The 23,021-nt window shown below is 42.1% G+C and overlaps 1 protein-coding gene across 2 annotated transcripts in view; it reads left to right on the plus strand.

The window, feature by feature from the left end:
• The window catches only part of WWP2 (WW domain containing E3 ubiquitin protein ligase 2), a 144,225-nt gene that overhangs the window by 92,575 nt on the left and 28,629 nt on the right, over positions 1-23,021 (plus strand). For both annotated transcript variants that reach the window (XM_030863490.2, XM_060289281.1), the window contains exons 8-9: positions 3,541-3,751; positions 17,773-17,862. In XM_030863490.2, coding sequence (XP_030719350.1) covers positions 3,541-3,751; positions 17,773-17,862 — 301 coding nt within the window. The remainder of the gene's footprint in view (positions 1-3,540; positions 3,752-17,772; positions 17,863-23,021) is intronic.

Genomic DNA, 23,021 nt, shown 5'->3' on the forward strand with positions numbered 1-23,021 from the left:
CGTGATAGAATTAGAATATTACTATTTTTCGGTTCTTTACCAGTTAGTGGATTTAGGCAATAATCATCAATGGCTGCTAACATTGCAAAAGAGAAATGACCAGACATTATGTGCCTCTCCTGATGGGAGTACACACTCCATCTGTGCCACAGACATTGAATATGTACAAAAGTAAAAAGGAATATTACAATGAACCCATCACCCAGCTTTGACTGTTATTGACTCATGGCCATTTTAATTTCACCTGTAGGCCCCCCGACCTCTCTCTGTACCCACCCAAGCTTCCCCCCACCTCCCAATTATTGTATTTAAATTTTTGGTATTGCCCAGCTGCACTCCACAGAGGTTCTAGCAGTTTCTCCTCTTACTAGCAGTATGTGAAAATCCAGTTTTTCTTACATTCTTATCAGTGTGGTTGAATATTTTTCACTCTTGCTAGTGTGATAGGTTAAAAAATGGCATTTCATTATAGCCTTAAATTGCATTTTTTGGTCTCATAATTGAGGTTGAGCATCTTTTCGTATGTTTAGGGGTAATTTGTATTTCCTTAACTGTGAAGTGTCTGCATATTTTTGGTCTTTTTCTTACTGTTTTTTTTTTTATTAATTAATTTATTTTTGGCTGCGTTTGGTTTTCATTGCTGTGTGGGCTTTCTCTAGCTGCGGCGAGGTGGGGGCTACTCTTCGTCTCTGTGCGTGGGCTTCTCATTGCGGTGGCTTCTCTTATTGTGGAGCACGGGCTCTAGGCGCGTGGGCTTCAGTAGTTGTGACACGTGGGCTCAGTAGTTGTGGCTGTTGGGCTGTAGAGCACAGGCTCAGTAGTTGTGGCGCACAGGCTCAGTTGCTCCACGGCGTGTGGGATCTTCCTGGACCAGGGCTCGAACCCGTGTCTCCTGCATTGGTAGGTGGGTTCTTAAGTACTGCGCCACCAGGGAAGTCCCTTTCTTACTGTTTTGTAGAGGCTTTTTTTCATATCAGAGAAATTAGCACCTGGTTTGTAATATGAATTGATAATAATCTTTCCCAGTTTGTTGTTTTTCTTTTGATTTTAATTTTGCTTATGGTGGTTTTTTGCCATTTAGATTAAAAAAAAATTAATGTAGTTGAATTCATCAATACTTTATGACTTTTAGATTCTGTCTTTTCCAATTTGAGATTATAAAACTGTTCTCCATTTTCTTTGGTTCCTCTGTGATTTCATTTTTTATGTCAAAATCTCTGATCTCTTTGGAATTTATTTTGATGTAAGGAGTGAGGTAGGAATATGTCTCAGTTTTTGTCCAATACACTACCCACTTGTCACAGTACCATTTACTGAATAGTTTGTCTTTTCTTCAGGAATTTAAGATGTCACCTTTGTCATATACTAAATTCCTTAATTCCAATGTGTATTTAATTCTGTTTCTGAACTATCTTGTTATTTAATCGACATCTGCCTATTCATATATCAGTGCCACATTGTTTTAGTTGTTGTAGCTTTATTATATGGGTTAATTAATACCTTAGAAAACTATCTCCTCCCCTCTCCCCCACCCCATGCACACAAGACTCTTCGTCTCTAGAATGTTTATGGCTATTCTTCTGTGTTTAGTTTTACTTATAAATTTTAGAATGAATTTATTTAGTTCTCATAAATGTCATGATGGTTTTTTCATTGGAATTGAGTAAAATTTATAGATTTGCATAAAAATAATTGACATCTGTTGTGTTTTACTAACTCAGCCGAGACAGACTAGGAATATAAATAAAAATTCTTGCATTTATGTTGAGGAAACATCAGTTGCATAAAATATAGTCATTTATTAAACAACTAATTTAGTCTGTGTGCCAGACAATATTTCATATGCTGAAGAGAAAGCAGATTATTTAAACTAATCGTAGGTAGTTCCTAGGCTCCTTGCTGTTTGTTAAGATCAAGCTTGGCATCATCTCATGTGAAGAAATTTTAGTTTCAGCTGACCACCAGTGTCACGTCAGCCGACAGGCTCATGTGGTTGCTTCTGAGTTATTATAATCCCGGGCTGCATTAGAGGATGCGCAGAGAGGGAGAAGTAGAGTGTAGTGAATGAGGGTTCAGGCTCTGGAGGCAGACAGCAGGGGTGTGAATTAGGTGCCCTGTGACCTTGGCAGGTTATTTAACCTCTTCGAGCTTCAGTTTCCTCAACTGTAAAATGGGCTTGTGTATGAGGCTTAAATGAGATAATCCAAAAAGCAATGATGTGTACTTTGGCTGGCATTCTGGTGTTCTATAAATATAACTGGTGTTCTATAAATATAACTAATATCATTTATATTGGAAATCTGACTCTGCTGGTCTGATGGTATCTTGTTTATTATGTTCAGTTCATGATACCATTATTTAGAAATGGGAGGCAATAGAAGAAAATATCTACAAGAGAGCAGCCAGATCATAAGAAGAGAGGAATAACCTAGAGACATTAAAGAAATAGTAGGCCTTTTACTGGAATAGAGAGGGTGAATGAGAAACAGGATGGCCGGATACTTATTTCGTATTGCTTGGGGTGTGGGGACTAAAACCATCTAGTGGAATTCAGCTTAACATAAGAAAAATCTTTCTGGCAGCTACATGTGTTCAACAGTGGAATGGCTCTGTAACAAGGTGTTTGTCAGAAGAAATGTTCAATCTGGATAGCCATTTGTTAGGGGAACTGCAAAAAGAGTTTCTGAATTAGGAAGATGAGGCTAAACCAAGGGGTTTTCCTACGAAATTCCAGTGTAAATGTACACATATGCAATCACATATGTAGAAAATTCTCTGTTTATGGCTTATCCGTTTTCAAAGAATTTTAATTCTTTGAAACCGCGTTTGATCCCTTTCTGAGTGAGAGGATATTGCAGTGCCTTGGGATCCTTGTGAACATGAGTGATCATCAAAGGAATGGAAAAATGAGGAGACTCAGGAATCAGCTTATTTCACTTCTGTCTCTTTGTCTATTGTTACCTTGGAGACAAGTCCCTTCTCTCACAGCCCCATCTTTTCCGTCTAGGGTGTTAATCCTTGCCCCCCACTTTGAGCACGAGCCTTTAAAAGAACAAGCACATTATTGGAAGTTTTCTACCTCTTAGTGTGTATGGAGCTTTTTGAAGGAAGGTGCTATTTGTGCCCAGCAGACAAGTGACAAAGAAAAGTATACAACCCTATGAACTTGGCTTTGGCCTTGCTCCATGTAGCACTAACATTAGTTAGTGCTGGTACATTAGTGCTGGTACATTATTTTTTCTGCTACTCTTTTATCGCTGTAAACGTAACCATGGCATGTTAGAAAAATTTAGTGAAGTTATATAAAAGAGGTAATATTTAATAATCCATTTATTTCAGCTCCATCTCCCACTGTTCTTCCGGCAGGCCCTCACTGACTTGCTGTCCTTTCCAAAGTTATGTTCTGTAAAACTTTTTGCCGTCACCAGGTAACATGTACAGTCACCTTGTAGGTACTGTGTTACCATGTCAAGCGAGAAACCTGGTGAATGTGAACACAACGCTGAGTTGATCTCTAAACTACGGTTCCTGTATTTTCAGTGAATGACGAACCCACTGCAGCCACTGACCCTGAAGCACCCTCCGCTGTTGCTGTGGTGTCCCCGCCTGCTGCGGCATCGAGTGCGGTCCCCAACCCCGCCACCGCGACTCTCCCTGCCACGGCCACGCCGGAGGAAGGAGAGGAGCCCAGCACTTCGGGCACCCAGCAGCTCCCAGCGGCTGCCCAAGCCCCTGATGCTCTGCCTGCTGGGTGAGTAGCCTTCTGTCCCACAGCAGCACCTCCCTCCCCACCCCCTGAAATAAAAAACAACTGAGGCTCCTTCACCAGCATAGAAACAACGTGGTTATTTATTACCTGGTGGCTAGTAGTCTCTGGGGAGGCTGCCATGCATAGGAACAAGGGAGGTGTGGGAGAACTGCTCGTTCTGCATAAATCTTGAAAAGGATCTAAACCATCTAGGGCAGAATCAATGGTACCTTATACCGTGACTTGAAATGCACAGCTTGACTCAAAGAATGTGGCTTTTATGGAACAAGGAGCTCATTTTGCCCTCCAGCATCACTGGATTTGCCTAGATCCTGCCTAGAAAACAGCTTTTCTCCCTTGCATTTTATCTCAATGGCCCATGGAGGACTTCAGGCTCTGAATATTACTGTATGTTATTCCCATGGCCGGGGCTGACGTTAGCTCGGGCTCCTGGTTTTCTTGGAGCCTCCCTTTAGTTCAGAACTAAATCTGATGCTGAAGGCCTTGAATTACAAGAAGATGGCCCCAGCAGGCCAAAAGCAAGTGGAGATTAAAAGCATGGACCTGGGAATCAAGTAGATCTAGGTTTAACTCCCCACTCAACCCTTTATGACTTTGCCTGCGTGACTTACCATCTCGGTAAGGTGGAGGTAATAATCATGCATATCTATCTCCCCAGGAAGTTAAGGGACTCAGATAAGACAGCCCTCACCCAATGGTGGGTGTTTTACCTGGTGAATGATATTTTTTAAGTGGGTGTGAAGGAAGCATAAAGGAACAGAACAGTTCTGAACTGGGAAACAGAGTCTTCTCTAAGGACTACTGATCACTTTCAGGGCCAGTCCCGTTGTGGTCCCAATGCCCATCCTGTTTATCAGTTGGTACTGAGGAAACCAATGTCCGTATCACCACAGTCACCATGGTCTGGCCAGTGGTGGTGGTGTGGGGCTGATTCACAAAGGAAAAGGGAAGGATGGATGGTCTCTTGCTTGATGTATAACATTCTGTATTGTTCTTAAACCACTTTAGAAAACCCAGTTGTTTAAGCAAAAAATCCTAAATCCGAAGGCATTTGCGATCCCCAGCATTTGGCACACAACTTAACTTATGTTTCTTAATAAAACACAATGAACGCGTGAAAAGTATTGCAAATAGCTTTTAATACCTCAAACCCGGAGAGAGTTGGGGGTATTGAGAGGTGGCTCCAAAAAGTCTTCTGTGAAGTTTTTGATTTTGTGAAAAGATTCATAAGCAATTGCTTGTGTGTAACTCCTCCCTACAGAGGCGTTCTTTTTTTTTTTTCTCTTTCGTACGTGGTAAGGAATACTTGAAAGACCTTTGTTTGGTTTATAATTTGAAATCTGTATATAATTTGGGGGGAGCAGGGCAGAATCATTTTGGCAGAAAGGAGAGAAAATGGCTGCCCGGGTGCTCCGGGAGCTGTTTGTTTGCTTTGCGCTGAGCAAATGCCTGGAGGGCGGGCTTCACTCCCGGTGTCAGTCACAGGCAATTAGGGCTAATGGCTCAACGCGTCTTTATGTAGGGCGTGTGTGAGGGTTACTGTTCTCCTGGATTGGGCTCTTCCTGTTTCCAGGCAGCTGGAAAACTCCAGGCCTTGAAAACACCCTTTATTCTGCATCTGGCGATTGAGCAGCCTGTTCTCCTACCCCCCACCCCCGCCCAACCAGAGGCTGAAACGCTTTTCCTGAGTACAGTTTGAACAGCATCTTCTCCGTGGAGCGTTTAGAATGGGATGAGGCCCCGTGTGTGGGTCTGGGGAGGCCACTCCCCACCTGAACATGTATCATGGTCCAGAGAAGGGTACCGAGACCCAGTTTTCCAGCCCAGACGGACATCCAGGTGCCCACTGGAAGCTCCGGTACTTTGCGGGCTGTCTCAGGGCCTGGAGATTGCCAACGGCACTGCTGAGTGTGTGGCGGTGAGGATGGCAGGCTTTCAGTTCTCGGCTCTGTGACAGCAAGCCAGAAAGGGCGCACTTTCCACTGTGAGCCTTCCAATTCACAGACCTACCGTCCCCGCCCTAGCTTATTTACAAGTTTAGGAGATTCAGACAAGATGAGTTATTCCTCTTTTCTTGGTATCTTTTTTTTTTTAACTTTTCTGAAATTATTTTATTTTATTTTTATTAAAAAATTTTTTATTTAATTGGGGTATAGATGCTTTACAGTGTTGTGCTAGTTTCTGCAGTACAGCGAAATGAATCAGCTATATGCATACATATATCCCCTCTTTTTTGGCTTTCCTTCCCATTTAGGTCACCACAGAGCATGGGGTAGAGGTCTCTGTGCTATACAGCAGGTTCTCGTTAGTTACCTATTTTATACATAGTAGTGTGTATATGTCAATCCCAATCTCCCAGTTCACCCCACCCCCGCCTTTCCCCCCTTGGTATCCATATGTTTGTTCTCTACATCTGTGTCTCTATTTCTGCTTTGCAAATAGGTGCATCTGTACCATTTTCTAGATTCCACGTATATGCGTTGATATGCGACATTTGTTATTTCTGGTATCTTGCATTCAGGAGTCAGGGGACCACTTTTAACCTTTTTAAATAAAACTCCGAGCATGACATTTCACCACTTAGAATGCTGCAATGGCTTCCTATTGTCTTTAGGGATAAATTCTCAAATCTTAATAAGACCTAAAAAGCCCTGCAGTGTAGGACCTCATCTACCCCTCAGGCCTTCCATGGAAGACATTCTTTGCTTTGCTCTCTAAGCTGTAGCTGTAACTTATTTTAGTTTGACAGATGTACCACCCTTTCTCTGGATTTGGGACCCTCTGCCATGCCGGTTACCCTTTCTGAAACCTTCCTCACAATTTTGTCCATTACTTTCTATCCATCTTCAAGTCTCAGATTAATCAGCACTTCCTCTGGGAATCCTTCCTCTATCCCTGGTAGACAAGGTCAGACCACCCTGTGTACTATAACTTCTCACACGTGTAATTGCATGTTTTGCGTCTCTCTGCCCTGCTGGGCTGTAAACGCCAAGATGGCAAGAAGCCTGGCGCAAAGTCGGCCCCCAAGACATACTTGTAGTGAATTAATGAATCGATTTAAATGCCATCTTTTTTTTTTTTATTCTCCACCTGTATGAATGTTTTCTGCTTCTTTGATGCCTCAAATAAAGAGGAACTATGACAGGAATACTGCATTTTCTTCCCAAGAACAAGACCCTAAGGGGTTACTAACTAGGCTAGGTTGTCTGGCTTTGGGTTCAAGTATGAATCTCTCACAGGGTCAGGATGCTCTTCCCTGCTCACTAGGGGTCCTCATGCCCTGGGAGACACTGTGAACCTTGTCTCCCCTTTGCTAAGGCATTTCTGAGCCATGCTAGACTGCTTTTTCATGGCATCCAGCTGACTTTGTCTCTTTCTAACCTTACCTTCTCAATCTCCTTTACAGAGGGATCGGGCACAGTTCATTTGGGGATCCCAAGGGCTTATTTTTCCAGTTGCTGCATTGCCTTTCTAAAACTTGCAGCAGATGAGACTGGACATAAAGATGTCACGTCCGTCTGTGTGTTTTAGTGACCGAAGGCCACCGAAAACTGGGCCACATAAATCCAAATAGAACACCCTTTATCTCTTTCCTCTCTCTCCCTGTCTCCAAACCCTCCTGCTTTCCCTACCTTTTAATTTAATTAGCACGAAAGAAGCTAGTTGGAAGGGCATGGTGTTTTCAGCTGGCAAATGTCCGTTAAAGGAGGGGGTGCCTGCCAGGAAGGCTCGGGAGACATGGTGAGATAGTGGTCCGGGCAGTGGGCAGTGGGGAGGGAGGCCACTTTGATCAGCTGGCCCTGCATCTGGTTTTTATCAGCAGGGAGCCCACTTTGGGGACCAAATGCTCATTAACAGACCGTGTGTACATGGCTTAGATAAACTCCAAGTGCGTCCCAGGCTCTGCAGCTCACCCAGGCCCTCTCACACAGAGGCACATTATTTCACCCTGGCAGCCCGCGCTGTGCTGTGGTTTCTTACATAAGGGAGGCCGTTGTGTTTGGACTCTGCCGACTTACCTCAGCACTGCCACTTCACACCATCTCTCTCCTCTTGCAGTCATTGGCTGCCCTGGCCGTTTCCTGCCTCAGAGTAGAAATAATTGAGGAGGGTGTTTTCTGGATCTGTTTGATTTGCCATCTTCCCCTACCCCCAGGCCCAGTAATGGAGACCCAGAGGTCCTTTCTCCAGGTGGTCCTTGACACACTATCAAGGATGACAACCTGGTAAGAGTTCTTTGATGTTTTCTTTGTAGAGACACTTTAAGAGACGTTGGAATTTGCAGCTTTTCTGCTAAGTTATAAAACAGCTGCTGCCACTGAATTTCATTCCAAACTCAATTTTGGCGCTAGCCAAAGATCCTTACCCAAGGAGTTTTAAAGCAGTGCTTCTGAAACTGTCTGTGAAGAACTAGTCCTTGTTTTTTTTTTTTTTTCCTTCTGGTTTTGTTTGTTCTGTTTTAATTATTTTTTTTCAATCTCTTATGAACCTTTACTTTTGTCCTCTGTTCTGTTCAGTGAGGCAGATCTACAGATCACATATTTGGATGTTGTGGCAATGCCATATTGGTACAAAAGTTTCTAAACATCTAGAAGCTTCTGTACTTTTCTGGTTGCTGAATAGTAACAGTTTGAGCCATGGACCATACTTCAGTAGCAAAGGATTAAAGGATTATACTGGAGAATCTGTGCCTTTTTGCTAAGTAGTATGGTTTAGTTCTCAACTCTGCAGGGATTATTACATGCTTAGTTAATGGCAGATAGTACATGTTCCTGGCTCCCTCCTCCTCATCTCAGGACGAAAGCCTTGTTTCCAAAGATTCTACTGTTGCTGGGACTGGCCCATGAGAAGTTCTCGCCCTGCTATATGTATGTATTCATATGTAATTAGGAATTTTCTTTCTTTCTTTTTTTTTTGCTGTACGCGGGCCTCTCACTGCTGTGGCCTCTCCCGTTGCGGAGCACAGGCTCTGGACGCGCAGGCTCAGCGGCCATGGCTCACGGGCCCAGCCGCTCTGCGACATGTGGGATCTTCCTGTACCAGGGCACGAACCCGTGTTCCCTGCATCAGCAGGCAGACTCTCAACCACTGTGCCACCAGGGAAGCCCAGGAATTTTCATTTTTTGCTACACTTTCTTGAGAGCTCCTCAGGAGTTGGGATTATTGGGTTTTTGTATTCCCAGCACCTAGCATGGTACTTGGCTCCTAGGGAGCTGGAGTGAGAAGTGTTTGTTGAATGACTGGATAAGTGTTTTCATTCTCAATAGCTCTTACAATTTTTTACAGTTTTTTTTGGGGGGGGGGAAAACTTAGAAACAAAAATAGAAGAAAGAAGTAGAACAACAGCAATAACAAACACACACCCACCTAGATTTAACCACTGGTGCTTTTCATGCACCTTGTGTATTTTTTTGCCTGATCACTGGTGAGAGTTAACATATGTTAAATGTTTCCAGAGTGCTGGGGAGTGCTAGGTTTCATACGTGGGTTATTTCGGTCTTCACAGCACTCTGTGTAGTAGCTACTTTCACCCTTATTTTGCAAATGAGGAAACCTTAAGCAGTTTGCCCAAGACCACATACACAGACATGTACACGTCAACACGCATCTACCAAAATTTTTTGACAGTCTTAGGGTATGTGCTTTTAAATTTTATTTTTTAATTGTAAAATATTTTAAGCATGCAGATAAGAATAGAAAGTAATATAAGAAATACCTGTGGGCTCCCCTACCGAGCCGTATCAAACTTTAGCATTATGCTGCATTTGCTATAAACCTCCCCCCTGTTTTTTTTCTTTTTTTTTTTTTTGTGGTACGCGGGCCTCTCACTGTTGTGGCCTCTCCCGTTGCGGAGCACAGGCTCCGGACGCACAGGCTCAGCGGCCATGGCTCACAGGCCCAGCCGCTCCGCGGCATGTGGGATCTTCCCAGACCGGGGCATGAACTTGTGTCCCCTGCATCGGCAGGTGGACTCTCAACTACTGTGCCACCAGGGAAGCCCCTCCCCCCTGTTTTTTAACCTCTTGATGAAGACTGTCAATAAAGTTGAAAGTCCCTGTGAACCCCTCCCCGGTCCCATTCCCTATATACAGAGATACATGGAACTTGGTACATTCATTTAAACTGCTATATGGTCTTCTGTTGTATGAATAGGTAAAATTTTATTTATGTTATAATTAAAATTTATTTATATGTACTGTGTATATTCTATATCATAACCACTGGTGGCGCAGTGGTTGAGAATCTGCCTGCCGATGCAGGGGACACGGGTTCGTGTCCTGGTCCGGGAAGATCCCACATGCCGCAGAGCGGCTAGGCCCGTGAGCCATGGCCGCTGAGCCTGTGCATCTGGAGCCTGTGCTCTGCAGCGGGAGAGGCCACAACAGTGAAAGGCCCGCGTACGGCAAAAAAAAAAAAAAATTAAGATGTGATTTACAAACATTGGAGTGTCATAGTTTAATTGGCAGCATTTTTTTCTTTCTTGGTGGTATGTAAAAAATCTTACAATTGGTGGCATTTTAGATTTAATGAAAAATAGTATATTTTTATAATTTTTAAACAAAAGTTTGATTATCTTATGCATGTTATATTTTCACTTATTTTTGTTACCCAATATATTGTAAACATCTGTACAAATCTATATTATCCACAATGATATTTTAAATGATGGAATACCCATTATAGAATGAACATAATTTATTTTACTAATCCTCCACTTTGGAGCATTTAGGTTGTTTCCAGTTTTTCTGTAACATGCTGCAACATACTGTGATGGATGCACTTAAAGCTAAATCTTTTGACACATAATTATTTCCTTAGGATATGTCCTGGAAACAGAGTTGCTGAATTAAAGGGTATTCATGTAGGAAATGTTTTTGACTGAGTTGCCAAATTACCCTTAGGAAAGAGTATACCCATTTTTGCTCCCACTAACTATTTTTTAAAAATATTTATTTATTTGGCTGTGTCAGGTCTTAGTTGCAGCATGTGGGGTCTTTAGTTGTGGTGTGCAGGATCTTTAGTTGTGGCATGTGGGATCTAGTTCCCTGACCAGGGATCGAACCTGGGCCCCCTGCATTGGGAGCTTGGAGTCTTAGCCACTGGACCACCAGGGAAGTCCCTCACTATTTTTTAAGAGTGGCTATTTCCCTGCATTGCCAAACTTATCTGCACAGTTTTTAAAATCTGCAATAATGTTAAAAAAAATTTTTTTAATAGACACCGTCTCTAGGAATTGTCTTGCCTGTCTGTGAGAGCATATCTTTTTTTTTTTTTTTTTAATTTTTTTTGCCTGTGTTGGGTCTTAGTTGTGGCACTCAGGATCTTTCATTGCGGGGCACGGTCTCCTCGTTGCAGCGCTCGGGTGTCTCTCTAGTTGTGGCGTGTGTGTTTTCTCTCTCGAGTTGTGGCACGCAGGCTCAGGGGTGCATGGGCTCTGTAGTTTGTGGTATGCAGGCTCTCTCATTGAGGCGTGCAAGCTCAATAGTTGTGGCACACAGGCTTAGTTGCCCTACGGCATGTGGGATCTTAGTTCCCTGACCAGGGATCGTACCCGCGTCCCCTGAATTGAAAGGCGGATTCTTTACCACTGGGCCACCAGGGAAGTCCTGAAAGCAGTTGCCGTCTTCCATTGAAGAGCTATGGGGACTTTTCCAAGGCAAAGAAAATGGGATGGGTGAAGAAGAAAGAGATGAAAAACAGACCTTAATTCAGAGTCCTCAGAAGCTACTACTGTGCCCCCCTGTGATTAAGGGGCATAAAGTGCTGGTTGTTGATAGTTTTAAAAAGGGGGTTAGTGTGCTTGGATTTAAAGGAAAGCTCAGTATTTCAAGAAGGGTTCTTGGGGGAAGGTCTGAGTTTAACACACTTCCTACCCAGTTTACAGAGGACCTACTGAAGCAATGAAAACAGTGAGTAGGAGATGTGTTCCACTGCACACAGATTTTTGACTCATAAAACAGTCAGACAATGTCCCTACAGGGGAAATAAATCTTACCGTTCACCCAGGAAGTGGCCAGAGTTTGGGGAATAGGATTTGGTTCAGAGTTTAAATTTATTATAAGAGCATGAAGTAAGAAAATATGAATTCCCTGTAATATTTGCCTGAGGGGAGTTGAACTTCTACATAGGCAGCTTTAAGAATACCTGAATACTTTCAGTGTATTTTTCTGAAGTTTAGTTTTTGTCCAGGTAACCAGCAAGGCATCTTTTCTTTATTGGTGCATAAGTGTTCTGGCATGACTTTGTTTTCTGATGGAGAGAGTGTATGTTGAATGAGAGTCAGCTTTACTAATGCCCAGTGCTTTTGTTAATAAAATTTATTAACAAATTATAAATAATACAAATTAATAATGTTCTTACTAAGAATTTGTGAGTGTGATGATAGCATCTCTGATACTAACCTGAAATCCTCGGATTATCCAGCTTTAAATTCCTTCCCAATTTAATCCGACTCTTGGTGAAACTGTGATTCTGTCCAAACTTAGGGGAATCTGACCAAGAAGTGTGTTGGTCAGGATGGTTGAATATACACTGTAACGGCAAGTAACTGAGAATTGATTTCCTGAAGACCTTTTAGGAAACCTTCCACAAGAAAATGTGGTTCAGGGAATTCCCTGGCGGTCCAGTGGTTAGGACTCCGTCCTTTCACTGCTGAGGGCCCTGGTTGGGGTCCCATAAGCTGCGTGGCGCACCCAAAAAAAAAAAAAGTGTGGTCACTGTTAGTGACCAGACAATTTCCTTTCAGATAACATAGGAGAGAAATGATTGGATGCCATCCTAATAATGGAATTGAGATTTTCATCCTTTACCTTTTTAACGATGATAGTGGGGGGGATGGGGGCATGGGCATGGAAGATATACAACTTGTTAACAAACGCAAGTTCATGCGCCCAATGGACAGTGAGGCCAAACAATACCGAAACATTGGAGTTTGGAGCAGACAAAGGTTTATTGCAGGGCCATGCAAGGAGATGGGTGGCTTGTGCCCAGCAAACCCTGAACTCCTCGAAGGGTTTCAGCAAAGCACTTTTAAAGGCAAGGTGAGGGAGGGGCATGGTTAGTTGTCTCAGACTTCTTGGTGTTGGAATCCTTTGTTCATGCAGCTAGGTCAAGTCACAGTGCTCCTGTAGGTCAAGTCTCAATGTTCCTGTAAACCTCCAACAAGACAAATGTTACTCTCTGTTCTGCACCTTTTTTTTATCTCTAAATGAATGGACTCTTAAAGGTCAGAGTCTTGAGAATGGGCTATCTTGTATATTTCAGGCTATAGGCAACATTCTTTTACAAAAGGTGTGGAGCCAGCATGACTAAGCACAGGCAACAGAGCACTAAGGTTAAAGTAAAAGAAACTGATCTAATATGGAGTCAGATTTGCTCTTCCCTATTACAAACTGAATAAAGGACAGTTAAAATCCATAGGAGCAAAGGGAATTTAGGTTGAAAAAAAAGTACAGAGATTAATTGAAATTGGAGACTATTTTTTAAGTACTTTCAAAATAGAAAGACCCTGTGTAGTCCATGTTCCAACTAAAGGCTATACATCGAAAGCCAAGGAGCAGTGTGTTGGGAAGGGACGTGAATCAAGCTTGGTGCTTTGAACACTGTTTCTGAGAACATCAAAGAAAGCTATTCAGTGGGAGAGGATATGACCCACGTGACCAGGTTGCAGTATCGAGACCCATGGGTAGTTTGATTGAAAAGCCTTTTAATCTCAGCATGAAGAAGATGCTTATAAGGTTCAGAAACCTAACCCCTGCCAGGGATGTGCCGATGAAAGGTCACTTCCAGTATCGCTTTCTTGGCATGGGGAGACCAAACCAAGACAGTCGGAAGGCTCAGTCTATATGGGTCAGCAGTTACAGCGGAGAAATGAGAATCCGGGGGCTCGTTTGATTGACGATAGAATCAACCGACTCTGCTACACAAATGGAGGGGAGGCATTTGTATGAATTCTGAGGAGCCGTGCAGGTAGGGAGGAGTTGAGAGTTCTCTAAGGAAAGCAGTTAGGCCAGGTCACGGATCAGGGAGGACCCACATGGACATTGAATCCGAGCAGGAGTCCAATTTTAAAAGGAAGAACGTAGATATCAAAAGAAAGGTAATGGAAGAAAGGTCTTGTTCATTTTGGTAACTATTTTTCTAGCTAAGCCAATTGAGAGGGTTCATAGAAGGACACTGAGATTCGCTGGACAATAACAGTGCCCAAAAGACAGCCTTTCATTTCTAGGATCAGCTGGGATCAAAGACAGGATAGACGGGTCTTGTGAAGGCTTGGGAGGAGCCGTCATAACTCTTGAATATAAGCAAAGAGGACTTCACACCGATTTCCTTTCTGGCAGTGCAGGAAGACCACTGTGTCAATTCAAGGCATTTAATTCATGGAATTTTAAGAATTATTCCATCTTCAAATGAAACTATTAGCCAACGTATAATAAAACCAAAGTTTTCTCCTTGCCTCAAATGAAATAGAAAAGAAGCCAGAAGTCGAGACCACTTATAAGATGAAAGTTGTAACAAAAGAATTGTTGGAATAAAGAAAAAATGTGTTTTAGCACCTTTTCTCTCCAACTGCGACAACACATATTTTGTCTTCATTCAAGGGGCAGCCCCACCCACCAATTATGGTCAGTTTTCCAATTAGTGACTGCAAAATGAGCAAAGTTGTTTTATTGGTGCTTTTGTGCCACAAAATTGCCAAGGACAGGAAGGATAGAGCTAATTTCTTAGGAAATGCTGAGGAATTCTCAGCTCTTTAAGTCTTTATTAGGAGCAAATGTTATGAAAGAGTGGCTTGCTACCCTTGCCCGAGGAGCTTCCATATTTCACTACTTACCCTTAAGCCAAGTATCTTTCTCAAGGCTTTCCTTATTTCCAAATTCAGATGAATAAAGAGGGTATCGGATTTGCTGCTTGATTACCCAGCAGACAGGAGGAATTTAGAGAGCTGGTGTGAAATCACAGTATGTTAGCCTTTTTGCTGAAGGGTCCCCACCAGATCCCTACCAGTCTTTTGAGCTGGCAATATCTGTTTACTCTTTTGTCTTTAATTCAGAAGGGCATCGAGAGGGAGAAGAGCTTTAACTTTACCCTGTGTTTATTTTCACCTGGTCAGTTTTGTCAGAAGATTCTGCCCTTTCAATAAAATACTGACTGAAGTGCAAGAATCTTCCTTTTGCAGTGGGAGGAACCCAGGGCACCTGGGCCAAGTCACCAGTATCTGCTTCAACCAGAACCTTGAGCGGGAATACCCAGGAGAGAAAATGTTCTCGAGCCCATTTTAATGGTGTTTATAGCACTCCGGTCCTCAACACAGTAGTTGATCCCTTTTGGAAGGAGGGAGTCTGGAACTACCAGACCTCACTGCTCCCAGGCTAAGCCTCCCAGTGGTGCAAAAGGTGCAGCCTCTTCCCATAGATTGTATCTGAGCAGAGGGTTGTGATTAAAATGGAGCCTAGAAATTAACTAGGTGGACTTACTGTAATTTCTCCCCAGTCGTCTTGATCCTATAGGTCCCCCTACCCAGACTCCTGTGCTAGGGAAAGCTGTTCACGTTGAGGTGGGCTTTGGAAAGGCACCTGGCACCTTGTCTGCTGGGTTGTGGGTTCCTTATAAGTTCCAGTTGCCCTTCCTTTTCCTCCTTTCTTCCTTTCAGAGTGACATGGTAAAACTCATGGGCTAGAGAGTCAGAGCTGAGTTTGTTTGTTTGTTTAGATTTTTCTGATGTGGACCATTAAAGAAAAATAACTTTAAAAATATTTATTATTTGGCTGCGCCGGGTCTTAGTTGCAGCATGTGGGCTCTTTAGTTGAGGCATGTGAACTCTTAGTTGTGGCATGTGGGACCTAGTTCCCTGACCAGGAATCGAACCTGGCCCCCTGCATTGGGAGCATGGAGTCTCAGCCACTGGACCACGAGGGAAGTCCCAATGTGGACCATTTTTAAAGTCTTTATTGAATTTTGTTACAATATTGCTTCTGTTTTATGTTTTGGTTTTTTGGCCACGAGGCACGTGGGATCTTAGTTCCCCAAGCAGGGATCGAACCTGCACCCCCTGCATTGGAAGGTGAAGTCTTAACCACTGGACCACAAGGGAAGTCCCAGAGAGCTGAGTTTAAATGCCATGTAAGAGTTACTTAGCCTCTCTGAGCCTCAGTTCCCTCGATGGTGATGGCATGTGCCACTGTAAAGGATGAAGGCAGGACTGAATCAAGTAAAGATGAGCCTGCAGCTCATAGTGGACATTCAGTGGGTGATGGTTACCCCCTTCCCATCTTTGCCTTAGAAACCTTGCGTATACCTGTATCTGAATTAACCTCAGAGGGGCTTATCAATGCAGTCCGCTGATCAGACGTGAGAAATGGTATCGAATAAAGCTTATGTCTATTTGAGTAGACACACCAGGCTTAGTAACAGAAGTTAGGACATTTATTTCAGTGTACAGTCAACTCTGCTATAACATATGTGTTCCTAGAAACCACCACGCTATGCCAAATCATGCAGTTAAAAACCACAGGGCTTACGGGGAAAAATGGATTAGGGGTGTAACAGTCAAAAATTTGTCAGTGACACAAATAGGAACCTAATAACGATGGTAGCATGGTTTTACACATGTTAAATGGCTGAGATCCTAACACTACAATACATATGGCACATTTCCATGAGAAGACCTGAAGTTTGCTCGTGGAAGCAGGTGTTGGAAAGGTTGGAGCTTGTGAGTGTTGTCATGAAGTGGTACAAAGAGGGTTTTCTGAAATCAGATGGGAGATGTAACACCAGATGTGGGTAAGTATGGTGTGTAACATGCAGTAAAGTGAGGTAGCCGGCAGATTAGTATGGGTTTTGTGTATTTCTACACGACTGGATTTAGCTGGGGGAAGTCTTCTGTGTTCAACTAGTGTGTTTTGAAGGCCAATTCATGCAAAGCAAACCCAAAATTCATAGTACGTTCCCTTATGTATCAATCACATTGGCATACATTTGTGTTTTTAAAACAAGCATTTCCGTAGGACTGTACTAGCTTCCTGGCAGAGGTCACCTTCCCCTAGGCAGTACCCAAAAGTAGAAGTAAATAAAATCAATGTAAAACATAAAGGCTAACGGGACCATTAACATCCTTCATAAAATGGTAATCATTTTATAAACATAAATCTTTGCATCCCATATATGTAGGTTACTGTATTCTAGGGAAGTGGAGTTATTGTCAGATTGCATTGAATGTGGGAATAACACGAGTGTGGGAACGGGTGGTCCTTGGCTGTATTTTGTAGTGATTTTGTCTTTGTCTTAACTCTTTGGATCATCTGCTACCTTGTTGTTCTGCCCTTAGCACAGATGAGCCACCCTCAGCACCCTGATCTCATAGTAACCCACACACAGACTGAGGGGTAGAGCAGCCAATAAATAGCAGTATGCTATGTTTCTTGATTCATCCAAATCTCTTTTAAAGATCCTCTGTAAATGAATCCTGTATTTTAAAAAGAAATGTGATCATGAATATATATGATTCTAGGAGAACAGGGATAGTCATATAATTTGTGACTTTAGAAGGTAGTAGGCTACAAGCACTGGAGGGTCCACGGATGAGCTTTAGGAGAGGTCCAGGAATCCCAGAAATTGCACACACATTTTTGTTGGTGAGTGCATTTTGGAAGCTTTCATCCATTCCTAAAGGGCTCTTTGATCCCAAAATGACCAAGAGACCGTGATTCACAAAAATCCATGGCAATGTAGATTCATATGGGTTGTTTAGGGAATTTAGCGTGATCTATGGGTTATCTAGTACTTTGAATCCATAAAGGGAAACTGTTATAGTTTTTTCAAGAAGCAGACGTGGGTGCCACCATCAGTGACAACGTGGAGCTTGTCTGACCAGCGGGTTGGTCTTGCATGTCGACTTTGATGTTACCTCTCACATTAGCCTAATAGTAGTGAATGACTCCTTTGAGCAAGGGCATATGCCTTTCACCGGTGTGTCTCATGCCTCCCTTGACTTTATTTTGCAGATGGGAGCAGCGAGAGCTCCCCAACGGGCGTGTCTATTATGTTGACCACAATACCAAGACCACCACCTGGGAGCGGCCTCTTCCTCCAGGGTAAGGCTTGAACCAGTAAGACCCGAGGCTCTAGAACTGGCACCAAGAGTCCCCCATCAGCTTCTCCACCACTCACTGCCATGGCCATCTCTTTATTTTCCCCCACTCTCCTCCTTTCTCTCTTTATTTTCCCCTCCTCCGACAGTCATCCCCTTCTGCATTCTCTGCTCTCTCTTTCTACTTTCCCTTCTTCCTACATGTGTTGTATTGGCCATGGGCTTTCTTAAGTGGTATTCAGAACCCCCATGGATATTGGGTTCTGGAGGAAGGAGGGTTGGGGAGACCTCCGGGGCCCTTGGTGTCTCACTGGCCTCAGTCATTTCACCTACAGAAATATCCTGTAGGGCCCGATTTTCAGTTTCTTTCTGCAGAGGTAGCAAAGTCCAGGGACATTTATCCTGGGTTCCTTGATTGCCTTTCCTACTCACTTACTTTAATTCTGCTCTCATTTCCTAGGACAGACTAGGAACATTTAGAGCATCTCTGGGGGAAAAAAGAGCACAAGGAAGCCAAGATAGAGAGGGTGTTGATGCATTTCATAGCGCCCTGTGTCCAACCAGCCCCTGGAGACAGTGTGCTTCTCGTTCAGCGGGCTTTGCGAGAACGCAGCTAAGTTCTCCAAAACCAGAGGATGAGTGAGGCTTCCAAGTGAGGGAAGAGTGTCCAAGTTCAAGGAGAAGGGGTTTGGTTCCCTGTCTGCCAGGGACAGAAAGTTCTTTCCACATGCGTCTCCCAGTCCTGAGAGCTTTCGAAAGGGAATGCATTCTGCTCTCAGGAAAGAATCACCTCCCAGTAAAGCAGCCATGAAGGGCTCCTACATAGAACGTGAATGCTGACTTGCCCCTCCGAAGCTTGTGGAGGGAGAGGATGTCAGAGGTGGGCGTATCGGGAGAACCCCCGTGCTCTGTTTTGTTCACCTGTCAGGCGTGTGCCGGGCAAATATCACCTCACTTTCCAGTCCTACAAGTTTCCACGGATGGGCTGCTTTTAGTTTCAGTTTTCCAGTAGAATGCTTTTGTGTTTTCCTTTTCTTCCTTACCGTTCTGGAAATCACACTCATAATCCGCCTCCTTAGTTCTCACTCTGTTTCTCCTTTTACTTTAAGTCCAGGGAACTTACCAAAGATAAACATCGACTTCTTAGAAAAAAATAAAAACATTTTATTATGGAAATTATAGAAATTTTCATATTGAATTTTTCAAATATGTGGGACAAAGAATGCCCACACACTCAACACCTAGGTTCAATAATTATCAACTCATGGCCACTCTTGTTTCATCTATACCAGCGGTTGGCAAACTGTGGGCCTGTGGACAAAATCCAGCCTGCCACCTGTTTTGTAAATAAAGTTTTATTGGAACACAGCCCCTCTCATTTGTTTACTTATTGTCTATGGCTGCTTTTGTGCTCATTGGCCGAGTTGAGTAATTGTGATACAGACTGTAAAGCCTGCAAAGACTGAAATATTTACTTTTCGGCTCTTGGTAGAAAACATTTGCCACCTCCTGCTGTGTAATCCTCACTCACCCCTCCCCCACCCCTGTTCTAGATCATTTTGAAGCAGATCCCAGACATCGTATCATTTTATCCAAATTTCAGTACATATTTCTAAAAAGTGTTCTCTTATTAAAAGTGAAAACACTATATTATTAACAGTATTTACCTACCACTATCAAACCCAGTGAGTAGTCAGATTTCTCCAGTTGTCTCACAAATTAATCATCAACTTTTAACAGGACACATTGCACACTTGTACTTTGTGAATTTATAGCATGTATATATTTTTTTGTCTGTCTTTTTTGTTTTGAACTTTTGAATTTATTTTATATATTTTTTATACAGCAGGTTCTTATTAGTTATCCATTTTATACATATTAGTGTATATATGTCAGTCCCAATCTCCCAATTCATCACACCACCACCACCACCACCACCACCACCACCACCACCACCACCACCACTTTCCCCCCTTGGTGTCCATACATTTGTTCTCTACATCTGTGCCTCTATTTCTGCCCTGCAAACTGGTTCATCTGTACCATTTTTCTAGGTTCCACATATATACATTAATATGCGATATTTGTTTTTCTCTTTCTGACTTACTTCACTCTGTATGACAGTCTCTAGATCCGTCCACATCGCTACAAATGACCCAATTTTGTTCCTTTTTATGGCTGAGTAATATTCTATTGTATATATGTACCACATCTTCTTGATCCTTTCATCTGTCGATGGGCATTTAGGTTGCTTCCATGACCTGGCTATTGTAAATAGTGCTGCAATGAACATTGGGATGCATGAGTCTTTTTGAATTATGGTTTTCTCTGGGTATATGCCCAGGAGTGGGATTGCAGGCTCATATGGTAATTCTGTTTTTCGTTTTTTAAGGAACCTCCATACTGTTCTCCATAGTGGCTGTATCAATTTACATTCCCACCAACAGTGCAAGAGGGTTCCCTTTTCTCCACAACCTCTCCAGCATTTGTTGTTTGTAGATTTTCTAATGATGCCCATTCTAACTGGTGTGAGGTGATACCTCATTGTAGTTTTAATTTGCATTTCTCTAATGATTAGTGATGTTGAGCATCTTTTCCTGTGCTCATGGGCATCTGTATGTCTTCTTTAGAGAAATGTCTGTTTAGGTCTTCTGTGCATTTTTTGATTGGGTTGTTTGTTTTTTTAATATTGAGCTGCACGAGCTGTTTATATATTTTGGAGATTAATCCTTTGTCCGTTGATTCATTTGCAAATATTTTCTCCCATTCTGAGGGTTGTCTTTTCATCTTGTTTGTAGTTTCCTTTGCTTTGAAAAAGCTTTTAAATTTCACTAGGTCCCATTTGTTAATTTTTTATTTTTATTTCCACTACTCTAGGAGGTGGATCAAAAAAAATCTTGCTGTGATTTATGTCAAAGGGTGTTTGTTCTTCCTATGTTTTCCTCTAAGAGTTTTATAGTGTCTGGTCTTACATTTAAGTCTCTAATCCATTTTTAGTTTATTTTTGTGTATGGTGTTAGGGCATGTTCTAATTTCATTCGTTTACGTGTAGCTCTCCAGTTTTCCCAGCACCACTTATTGAAGAGACTGTCTTTTCTCCATTGTATATCCTTGCCTCCTTTGTCACAGATTAGTTGACCATAGGTGCGTGGGTTTATCTCTGGGTTTTCTGTCCTATTCCATTGATCTGTATGTCTGTTTTTGTGCCAGTACCATGTTGTCTTGATTACTGTAGCTTTGTAGTATAGTCTGAAGTCAGGGCATCTGGTTCCTCCAGCTCCGTTTTTTTCCCTCAAGACTGCTTTGGCAATTCGGGGTCTTTTGTGTCTCCATACAAATTTTAAGATTTTTTGTTCTAGTTCTGTAAAAATAGCCACTGGTAATTTGATAGGGATTGCATTGAATCTGTAGATTGCTTTGGGTAGTATAGTCATTTTCACAATATTGATTTTTCCAATCCAAATCCATCTGCAAACAGTGACAATTTTACCTCTTCTTTTCCAATTTGTATTCCTTTTATTTCTTTTTCTTCTCTGACTGCCATGGCTAGGACTTCCAAAACTATGTTGAATAATAGTGGCGAGAGTGGACATCCTTTGTCTTGTCCCTGATCTTAGAGGAAATGCTTTCAGTTTTTCACCATTGGGAATGATGTTTGCTGTGGGTTTGTCGTATATGGCCTTTATTATGTTGAGGTAGTTTCCCTCTATGCCCACTTTCTGGAGAGTTTTTATCATAAATGGGTGTTGAATTTTGTCAGAAGCTTTTTCTGCATCTATTGAGATGATCATATGGTTTTTCTGCTTCAATTTGTTAATATGGTGTATCACATTGATTGACTTGTGTATATTGAAGAATCCTTGCATCTGTGGGATAAATCCCACTTGATCATGGTGTATGATCCTTTTAATGTGCTGTTGGAATCTGTTTGCTAGTATTTTGTTGAGGACTTTTGCATCTATATTCACCAGTGATATTGGCCTGTAATTTTCTTTTTTTGTAATACCTTTGTCTGGTTTTGGTATCAGGGTGATGATGGCCTCATATAATGAGTTTGGGATTGTTCCTTCTTCTGCAATATTTTGAGAAGGATGGGTGTTAGCTCTTCTCTAAATGTTTGGTAGAATTCACCTGTGAAGCCATCTGGTCCTGGACTTTTGTTTGTTGGAAGATTTTTAATTACGGTTTCAATTTCATTACTTGTGATTGGTCTGTTCATGTTTTCTATTTCTTCAGTTCAGTCTTGGAAGCTTATACTTTTCTAAGAATTTGTCCATTTCTCCAGGTTGTCCATTTTATTGGCATAGAGTTGCTTGTAGTAGTCTCTTAGGATGCTTTGTATTTCTGCGGTGTCTGTTGTAACTTCTCCTTTTTCATTTCTAATTTTATTGATTTGATTCCTCTCCCTCTTTTTCTTGATAAGTCTGGCTAAAGGTTTATCAATTTTGTTTATCTTCTCAAAGAACCAGCTTTTAGTTTTATTGATCTTTGCTATTGTTTTCTTTGTTTCTTTTTCACTTATTTCTGCTCTGATCTTTATGATTTCTTTCCTTCTACTAACTTTGGGTTTTGTTTGTTCTTCTTTCTCTAGTTCCTTTAGGTGTAAGGTTAGATTGTTTGAGATTTTTCTTGTTTCTTGAGGTAGGCTCGTATTGCTATAAACTTCTCTCTTAGAACTGCTTTTGCTGCATCCCATAGGTTTTGGATCATTGTGTTTTTGTTGTAATTTGTCTCTAGGTATTTTTGATTTCCTCTTTCATTTCTTCAGTGATCTCTTGGTTATTTAGTAATGTATTGTTTAGCCTCCATGTGTTTGTGTTTTTTACGTTGTTTTCCCTGTAATTGATTTCTAATCTCATAGCGAGCATTGTGGTCGGAAAAGATGGTTGATATGATTTCAATTTTCTTAAATTTACTGAGGCTTGATTTGTGACCCAAGATGTGATGTCTCCTGGAGAATGTTCTGTGTGCACTTGAGAAGAAAGTGTAATCTGTTTTTGGATGGAATGTCCTATAAATATCAATTAAATCTATCTGGTCTATTGTGTCATTTAAAGCTTGTGTTTCCTTATTAATTTCTGTCTGGATGATCTCTCCATTGGGTAAGTGAGGTGTTAAAATCCCCCACTATTATTGTATTGCTGTCAATTTCCTCTTTTATAG

This window comes from Globicephala melas, chromosome 19 (genome assembly GCF_963455315.2).
Source record: "Globicephala melas chromosome 19, mGloMel1.2, whole genome shotgun sequence".
NCBI classification, from domain to species: domain Eukaryota; kingdom Metazoa; phylum Chordata; class Mammalia; order Artiodactyla; family Delphinidae; genus Globicephala; species Globicephala melas.